Source organism: Xiphophorus hellerii, chromosome 3, assembly GCF_003331165.1.
Source record: "Xiphophorus hellerii strain 12219 chromosome 3, Xiphophorus_hellerii-4.1, whole genome shotgun sequence".
Lineage (NCBI taxonomy): Eukaryota > Metazoa > Chordata > Actinopteri > Cyprinodontiformes > Poeciliidae > Xiphophorus > Xiphophorus hellerii.
Genome location: NC_045674.1, coordinates 14,314,677 through 14,324,677, shown reverse-complemented (window position 1 = coordinate 14,324,677; position 10,001 = coordinate 14,314,677). Strand labels below are relative to the sequence as shown.

General features: G+C 38.6%; 1 protein-coding gene across 1 annotated transcript; it reads left to right on the top strand.

Annotated features, from left to right (window-relative positions):
• The first annotated feature begins 4,412 nt into the window (after window positions 1–4,412).
• Window positions 4,413–9,046, top strand: cdc42ep5 (CDC42 effector protein (Rho GTPase binding) 5). The gene is made up of 2 exons (XM_032558672.1): window positions 4,413–4,573; window positions 5,203–9,046. The coding sequence occupies exon 2, from the start codon at window positions 5,220–5,222 to the stop codon at window positions 6,111–6,113; it is 894 nt and encodes a 297-aa protein (XP_032414563.1). The 5' UTR covers window positions 4,413–4,573; window positions 5,203–5,219; the 3' UTR covers window positions 6,114–9,046.
• The last annotated feature ends 955 nt before the right edge of the window (window positions 9,047–10,001 follow it).

Sequence of the window (10,001 nt, the reverse complement as noted above, 5' to 3'; positions counted from 1 at the left end):
CACAGTTACGGTGAATTAAAGTTTTAAATTGTATTTTTTTTTGTTTTTGCAAGATATTGACTCTGTATTAGTGTATGAAACGTGCCTTATGGCTTCCATTTAACTGTTTTTTTGAGGATTAGTAAAGTGTTTAATGAATATTTTTATGTGGAAATCGTTTATAAGGGTAATAATGGCATAATAAGAACGCTTTTAGTGCTGACTGTCCAAAGTAAGTACATCTACGGTAAAAACTTAGAGATACAGTTTTATATCAAGAATAAACTTTATGTTTCACGAATGACTAGCCTGCATACACATACTTTCCCTCAAATGGGAAGTAGAAAAAGCACAAAGACCTGTACTTTCCGTCCTTAAACTTTGACCTGGTCAGTCGCCAGTCCTGGTTCTTATCTAACTCTTTATTACTGTTGGAGGAGAGAATTGTTTATGTCTTAGTTAACATATAATTTAAGTTTATACTTGTCAGAAGTTCATATTTGAAACCAGAAAATAATTTCTGTTTTCCAAATACTACAGTAACTAGAATGAAAATGCTTAAAATTCAAAAGCGAATGAATAAATGAAACTCTAATAACATCAAGAAGGTGCAACAATAAAGTGAAAAAAGAAACAGAGACAGAGGAAGAAGAAATCTGTCAAGTCAGAGTAAAATGTACTTGTAAGTAAATGGCGTCATTATTATTATTATTGTTATTATTACTAAACAAAAAATCAGTCAATATTAAAAAAAAGGCCCAAGAACGAAAAGGCCAAAGAACTATCAGCAGCACTTAAAAACATTGGGATATAAATATTAAGATGTGGAATAACTGAAGGCTTTTGAATGACAGTGAGAAGAGCCAGTTGTTTAAAGCTCTGTAGATCTTAGAGCTCTTCTCCCTCACTGCCTTCCTGTGGAGCTTGTGCAGCTGCAGGATGTGTGTGTGTTTGTGTGCGTGTATGCGTGTGTTGGCGTGTGTGTGTGTGTGTCACAGGGAGGGGAGTCATTTCCTGCCAGAGTCTCTCCCACACTAATCCCCCAAAACCTTCAAGTCATTTATAACTCCTAATGCCAAATGTTGTTGTAGAAATACTTGTCTTATTTTCTGCCAAGTCCAACAAAGAAATATTCCTACCATCAGATCCCTAAGCTCTACATTTGTTATCGTGTGTTGAGTATGTAAGTATATATGTATAATTACCATTATAAATGCCCTCTGTGGGAGCAACGCTGTCTGATTTTAGTGGAGCAGCTTTCGTGTAATTTCCTGCCTGTTTCACAGTGACTGACAACATGTGCCTGGGGTATGAATGACTGGTTGATATTGTCTTGTCGACTACATCATCACACAAGTATGCTGAATGTTTGCTACAGGATCCAACAAACAGTGACTCAACACCCAGTACCATTGTCTGAATACCTGGGATTTTTGTTTCTTTAACCCATGGAAGGAAGCTTGAAAGCACAGGACAATAGATAAAAAAAAACATCTCAAAATGTTGGTCCACTTCCACATCTTTTTCTCAGCACTCTTGAGGAAGGCCAGTGAACTTTTAGGCTAAAGGGTACAGCTAACAAAATATGAAGCAGCCACCCTTAAAAAATATGTAGTCAACTAGGTGTGGCCGTGTTAAAACCTCGACGTCTTCGACATGCATTCCATGAATGTCAACATAATTGCAGTTTATTTTTGCTCCAGTCCTTCGTAATATTTCACAGTGTAATTAAATGTGTTTGCTAAGCTTGTGTTGCCTAATCACAGTCTGCATATCTGTGTTTAAGACATCAGGGGAACCCACTGAGACTGAGTTCCTCCTCTCCCAAATATTTTATTTCGGATCTTTTGCATGTTTTTATTTAAATAACATATTCACACACAGTGCAGGTTAATTTAGCAGCATACAGCTTCAAATGCTCTCCGGGTTGAGTACTGTTTTGTAAAAAAGAAAAAAAAAAAGGAAATACAGATAAATCAAATTTTATATCCAGGTATGTATTTACAAAGTGTGAAGTTTAAAAAAATACAAAAATACATCAATCTTACAGCTAAATCAAGAGCTGTTCAGTAGATTTTGGAGAAGTCGCAGTCAGACTGAGTGATGAGTGAACTCACTCTCAGTTTATTTTAGATCTGGACTTTGACTGGGCCATTCTAACACATGAGTAAGCGTATGTCTAATCAATTCCAACGAAACTTTGGCTGTGTTAAGAGATTTTTATCCTGCTGGAAGTTTAACTTCCACCCCAGTTTCATGTCGTCTGCAGCTTCTAACAAGTTTTATTTTATTTTAAGCTCCATCCACTTTCCCAACAACTGTGACTTTTATGTCCCAGCTGAAGAAAAGTTCACCCACAGCATGGTGGGTCCACCACAATGTTTCACAAGGAAATGTTTGATCTGCAAAATGTGCAGTTTGCCTCCACACACAGTCTTTTACTTGTGGGTCAGAAAGTTCAGTTTTGGTCTTATCTTACCAGAGCACCTTCTTCCACATGTTTGCTATGTCCCCAACAGCCTATTGGAAGCTGCAAACAGGACTTCCTATGTCTTCCCTCTCACCACTCCCCAATGAAACCTAAGCAGATTTGAGCAATTGTTGTTTTCCACGTAACCTGCAGTTTGAAATCACACGGGTCTCTTCAGAACCGTGGCCCAAAGTGATAAAGACCTAATGAGTGTTTTAAAATACGAAGCTTATAAAAAGGCAAATTCTTTTTATGTTTAATTTGCTTAAAACTTCCATTACAGATATGGAGGACCAACAACTGCTTTTATTTTAAATGATGTCAGTTTTGGTCATCCATTAACAGAATTGTGTTAATTATGAAAGCAATGCGTTTTTTACATAGTCCTTCCTATTGATCATTATGATGCAAACTACAAATTTTTAATTAAATTTCTAAAATGCGGGATGCTTCATTTCAGTACATGTTTACATTGCCTCTCTAAAAGGTATTTATGTTCTAAAACCCAATATTAGCGGTTGTCCATGTCTTGGTAGGTTTGATATTTAAATTTTTGAGCAGAGCTCTGTGAGATGTTCAAACCTTGGATTATTATTTTATTCTATAAACCTGTTTTAACTTCTCCTAAACCAGTCTGGTGTGCTTTTTGGTCATGATGCTGTTTATTGACTAATATTCTCTAACAAATCTTTTTCATTCAACAGCTGGATTTAGGCGTAAATTACACTCAGGTACATTTAGATGTTTTTGACTAGATGACTTGTGTAGGAAATTGTTACACTGGATCTTATGTAATAGTTTGTAGGAGTAATGAGGTCTGGATATAAATACACAGAGCAATTTTCACATTTTTATTTGTAAAAAATCTTGAAAACCATGTCTCTTATGCACTACTTTTCCATGTTCTATTACATAAAATTAAAATAAATGCATCAGAGTTTGTGGTTTTAACATAACAAAACAATAAAAAGTGACTGTGGTTTTGGGTTTTATTAACAATGAATAATAACAATACATATATAACTGATGATTTTACAATTTTATTATTCTTTCAAGTTTATTTTTATATCTAGGCCACTTTTCATTAAATGAAGGGGCATCAGGGTAATCGCCTACTATGCTAAGGAACAATGCAAAGTTTTAATGTTTTACCCCCAGAGGTCTCTTTGTTTTGTCCACCATGTGTTTCCGCTGGACAAACAAAACTGCTATTTTAAAGATTAGCATGGAAATATGTCTAAATATACTTTGTCTTTTGTTTTTTAATAATAAATGTCTTTTGACCTCACCAGAGGTGATGATGTAGTGAAACAAGTCTAACTTTAGCTCCAAACTAGATGTTTTTATTAGGGTCAAAAACATTAAATTTGATCCATTTTGTTTCTGCAAAGATGCTAAAAATCCAAAAAGTACTGTACATTTTCTTCCCGTCCAATACATACAAACTTGTAGACTTCAAAACATGTAAAAAAAAAAAATTACATGATAGTGGAAAACAAAATAAAGGAAACACTGAGAATGGAGAAAAAACAAAGAAAAAGAAAAATTAAATTGCAGTGGCAGTGTATTAAAAACAATGCAAGAAAATGATGAAGGGACACCAAATGCTCTGTTCAATTTAAAAGACATTTGATGGAAAAATTTGCACAAAAAATACTCAACTTGGTCAAATTGTGTACATTTTATGAGTTTACCGCAGTTTTATAAAATAATAAAGTACAAAAAAACAAATACCAAGGGATCCAAAAGGGATAAATAAATATATTTGATTAAGTTAAAAAACAGACTCTGACCTAAATAAAGTTTTTACGCACTGATTTAACAGCGCTGAGATGCGTTTGAGTGCCTTCTAACTGTCCGGAAAGTCCGGTTTAATCCAGCTGCTGCTCCTCTCTCTTCGCAGTAAGAGAGAGATAAAAAAAACTGTCGCGTCACTTCCTCAGTCCATGCCCATCCCTTTGGAAAGGAGGAGAAAAAAAAGAAAAAGAAAAACTAACACAGGCATACGACGGCGAGAAAAGAGCGAGGGAAAAGTTGGGAAGGAGGAGAGGAAAGCGAAAAGACAAATGAAAAAGGTGGACTCTGCAGCGGGAGCCAGGAAAAAAGAAAGACAAACTATTTGAAGTAAGTTTTTTTTAATCGCTGTATGTAAATCTTGGTTAACTCAGTCGATAAGCGGAGTTTTGTCTTGATCCAAACGTTTCTCTTAATACTTTTAAGACCAATTCTATGTGTTTTAGAATCTGTTTATGCAATTTATAGATGTTTTTAAGTGTTAGGAAACCTAAAAAGCAGCAGAGGGCTAGGCCTTGAAGCCCCTCTACTCACTCAGTCCCACTCCCTCTTTACTCTATATTGTCCGTCAGTTATTTTAGGTTATTAATTATAAGAAAGATATAAGTTAACGTTAACACCCACAGTTTTAACTATTGGTTAAGCTATTTTAGGGGTTTACCTCCGTTTTTTCATGGATGTAAAACTTTTAGATGTCTTCTATTTTGTAGAGAAGGTTACAGTCTTGTTTTTGTCTTCAAGCAGCCCTGAGGGCAGAGAAAAGTATGTGCTAACGCTGCACAGTGTGCTTCAAGTGCAAGTCTCAGCATGGCCTTCACAGCCGGACCAGTGCCAAAAGGCTCATAGGTTTCCCATACTGCATTACACAACTCAGCCGCGTCTTATCAGGAAGTGTCTGTGTGTTATGTCTCATTTAGCTCGGTCTTCTTTCCCCTTATTTTTTCCTTTTCCACCCACAGTTTTCCCCTCACAAGCCATGCCACTCCACAAACCATCCCGGGCCCACCGCCTGGACCCCACCATGATCTCCGCCCCCCTGGGAGACTTTCGCCACACCATGCACATCGGCAGGGGAGGCGACGCCTTTGGAGACACCTCCTTCTTGTCCACCGCTGGTCCCAGTCCGACCACTTCCGAGCTGAGTGGTTCTGGGATCTTGCCGGCTGCTGACCCGGAGGCGGCGGTGAACCACGGCGACCTTCGGGAGGATGCTTCACAGAGCCCACAGCTTCAGCACTCGGAGTCCGTGTCTTCCTTGACCATGGACCTGGACCTGGATCTGGATCTGGGTCCGTCTATCCTTGGGGACGTTTTAGGGGTGATGGACAGTTTGTCGCTGTGCTCCAACGGGGAGGCCGTGCTCAGCCCAAGGAGTGACACATCAGTGGTGGAAATGAAGGCGATTAGGGGGAACATGGAGACGTCCGTGAACGGGAACGGCTTGGATGAAGACGGCAGGATACCAGACGAGAACGGATTGAAGTCCAGGGGGCTAAAACCGAAGGTGAGGTTCAGCGACAAGCGAGAGGAGATCATTCGCCAGCCATCTGAAGAGGAGGAGGATCAAACCTATGACCTCCACGACGATGAGGATGATGATGATCAGCTGGGATGCCACAGCCCGGCGAGAGACGACAGCGGGAGGAGGAAGAGTCCGGCGGGAGAACCCGAGTTGAGCAACCACAATGCAGATTTGCCTCCCAGTCCTTCTTCATCGCACAGCTCAGAGTTGGACGGGGTCACCGAGCTGGACAGGAGGAGGTCAGAGAGCGTCCACTCAGAGACTGATTCGGAGGAGGAGGAGGAAGAGGAAGAGGAAGGACGGGGCTACTCATTTGAAGACGAGTCCGATGATGAAATCGGTCTATAGGGGACAGGTATTCACGTTCCATGTGAACAGTTTGAAAATACAGTCGAAGCCAGATATTTACATGCACCATAAAAAGAAACATAAACTCTTTTCTCACCGTCTGACTTTAAATCAAACCGTTTCTTTCCAGTTTTAATAACTTTGGTTGATAATAATGGCATTAAAAACAGCAAAAGACCATGTGGAGATTTTGACTGAAGCTGATCAAATTAGTATTATAATTCACAGTGAAAACGGTCCCTTGATCAGCTTAGGGTAGATGAATGGGCTATACAAAACATGTTTATTACATTTTTTGCACAAAATCATTCTTAGATAATGAGATTTTAGTCTTATCAGTTCTGTCTATTTTGAGCAGAATGAGCTGTTTTAGGGCCTCTTGTTTCTTTAATTCAGAATAAGCTGCTGCTGGCCACGCCCCCCAAAAATCTATGTTTACACATACGTGAAAATGTCAGAAAACAGATTAGCAACTATTCAGTCGTGCAGCTTTGAAAAGCAGAAGTAGAGCCTTCTGTATAACCAATGAGAATGCAACAAGTGGTTTCTGGTTGGCAATCTACAACAAAACACTTGTCTTTTCCAGCAGCCATTGTACAGCAAATACAGCTGTAAATCCAGCTGACCAAAGGTGCTGGAACTCAACTTGGGTTGCTAGGCAATGGGCTGCTTTTGGCAGGGGTTGCTAGGCAATGGACTAGGCTTCACTGGGGTCGTTGAGGGGCAGTAGCCGCTGATTTGTGATGTTACATTCAGAAGACTTTTGAGACAGCTAATTTTTCAGACACCAGGGAACATTAACATTTTACTGGACATTTTTTTAAGTGCTTATTCTGTTTTTAGAAACAGTTAAGACCAAAATAAAAGTACAAAATGTGAACCTTGCATAATAGGTCCCGTTTAAAGAGCTAAATTATAGTTTGCCAAAGCCCTGAGGGATAAAGAAACTAATCTTTGTAAAAATGTCCTGTGGTCTGATGAAACTAAATTTGAAATGTTTGGCCTGAATGAGCATCGTAACGTATTACAGAAGAAGGTGGAAGCTTGCAAGCCTGAATTATGGAGGTGACAGTGTGATGTAAGAGTGTTTACTGGAGGAGGGACTAATCTATAAAATAGATGGCATCGTGAGAAATGAACAGCATGTGGAAACATTTAGACAGCATCTCAAGTCATCAACCAAAAGGTCAATGCTTGGGAACAAATAGGTGTTTCAAATGAACAATAGCAGCCTAATTAAAAAAACAGGGTGAAAGAAAAGAAAGTCAATGCACAGGAGTAGTCATCACAAAGCCATAATTGTATAGTTAGTGGGAAGAGCTGAAAAGGTGTGTGCAAGTAAAGGTGTGTGCCTCAGTTACACCAGTTCAGTGAGGAAGAATGGGCCCAAACTCCCAGCAAACTGCTGTGAGAAACTTGTGGAAAGAAGCCAAATACTGAGGAAATGTATGCAAATGTCTGAATTTGAAGCGGAAAAAAACGTCTAGTCTGATTTAATGTCAGATAATGAAGGGATAAAAGTTTGTCTCTTTGTCCAGTGTCTGTAAAAAGATCCAGTTTCCACTGTATTTACAACATATTCCTTAATTTACCACTTTACAGCTGAATGGGAAGCAGAAACAATCTGAATGTAAAGCTAAAATAAACCAAAAAAGGTGCACAAGTTAACATGTTGCTCAACTGGAAAATACGGTATTACTATAAACAAAGGTAACAAGACTTTGTATCATCTGCTCACTCAAACAGCAGAGAGTTTGTAGCACTTTGATCCGCTTCATTCAGCTGGAAACTTTGCTGTCGGACTGAAGCTCTGTGGAAGCTTTGATTCAGGATAAATGGATCAGGTTGTTACGATTAAATCTACTCTTTTATATCCAATTTATAGTCTGTATGCAGTCGGCGCTGTGTTTATGGACCTTTACCTATATGTGCCTTAAAGGGACTTGTATCCTTTGCCTTATTGTACTCCATACTGTGCTATATCCTTGTCTTATTTGTCCCGCATTGCGTGTTTAGAAGAGCCTCCTTGGCTTTAGCATTGCAGCCCACAGAGGCGTTGTTGATAATGAGTTACTGTGAATTTGTCACATTCCATATCTGGCAATGTGAGGCTTTCTGGTTCCGACCAAAACCACATCTGAGATGGTTTTATTTTTAACTCCCCAAACTGTCCTTCAGGCTGTAGCGATGGTATTTTTTTTCTAGTTAGAGGAAGACAATCATGGGACTTAAAAGGTTGCTCATAAATCAGGACAAACTGTGTATTTTTGTACTTTTTGCTTGCGTTATTTTCTTGACTTAAATGCTTGCTGCAAAATTCTGTAAAAGGGAGATACCATTTTACCTTTCTGCTGAAAATGCTGGTTAAAAAACCCCTCAAATGTCACCCTGTGGTTTAATAAACATTACAGTAAAAACAAAAGTTATTATTGGCACCAGCTTTGACTGCCTCTCTGATGCAAGGCTTGGGTAATATGAGGGTTTGGGATGCTTTCTCAAACTGCTCTACACTTTATTAGGACTCTGCTATTTTAATTAGGCACTTTGACTGGGTGGCTACAAACCAGGTTTCCTGCCACAAAGAAAGGAAAGGCCTTGTAAAGTGTTACCTCCAATTAAAAATGAGCAGTTATGTAACTTTATTTGTAGTGCAACGTGATGACGGTCATCACCTTGCACTACAAAACAATTTCCTTCTCTTAAATGATTCTTGTGTTCTTATTTTAGTGCAGCACCTTAAATTATTCACTCAGTTTTTCCTCATTTTGTCACATTCAGCTTATTTCATTGAGCTTTTGATCAACAGAAGTCGTGCACTAGTGAAATGGAAGGAAAACGATGCATGATTTTCTAAATTAATAAAAATCTGTAATGTTTAGCATGCATTTGAGTTTATTACAATACCCTTAAATAAAATCCAGTGCATCCAACCACCTCAGAAGTTGTTAAGCACGCCAACGGTGTCCAGTTTAATCTCAACACAAATCCAGCCGTTCTGTGAAGATCTCAAGGTTTCTTAAGAGAACAAACACAGCAGACGGGTCAGGCAGAATGTTATGGAGACGTTTAAAGCAGCTAGGTTAGAAAACAACACTCTACAAATCTCTCAGAGCTCCGTTTAATGCAACATTACAAAATAAAAACAGGGCCCAACTGGAAATTAATGGTAGCCATGGATGAGCTGCAGAGAGCCACAGCTCTGGTTGGAGAGTCTGTTAACACAAGTCTGCAACCGAGGGCCTGGAGACAAAGGGTTTTTTGTTTTTTTTTAAACCAATTTTCTAAATATATCTGCATAAAGTTTCTACAACAAAATAACCCATAGTGCAATAATTCATTTTCCTTCTGTGTTTTTTTTAATCAACCAAAATCCTTTTAAATTCTGTTTACCACAGTGCAGGAAAAGTATTTATGCTTCGAGGTTTTTCTTTGAACTCCTGCAAATAAAATAGTTCTTTAATATGACCATAAAACAGACAAGCTTCAAACGTAAACTTCAAGGCCATGCTGATTTAGTGGCTCTATACAAATGTTATTAAAAGCTAGGACAGAAATGGCTCCCTGGATTTGTAAAGGTAGCTGAGGTCCGTGGTTACAGGACAACCATTAATTGTGCACGATGCAAATCTGACCTCTGTGGAAAAATGGCAACTAGAAAGACATTACTGAGAGAAAGAAGGAAGGAAGGAAGAAAAGATTCTGAGCAAACGTGGAAGAAAGTGATCAGATGAGAACAATAAACTGTATGTTTAGAGAAAAACTAACAGTACACATGACCCTGAACTCACCGTAAAACATGGTGGTGGCAGAATTATGACATAAATAAATTTCTTCATCTGATCAGAGATTATGACTTTCTATATGGAGATAAATATGATATATGCCCAG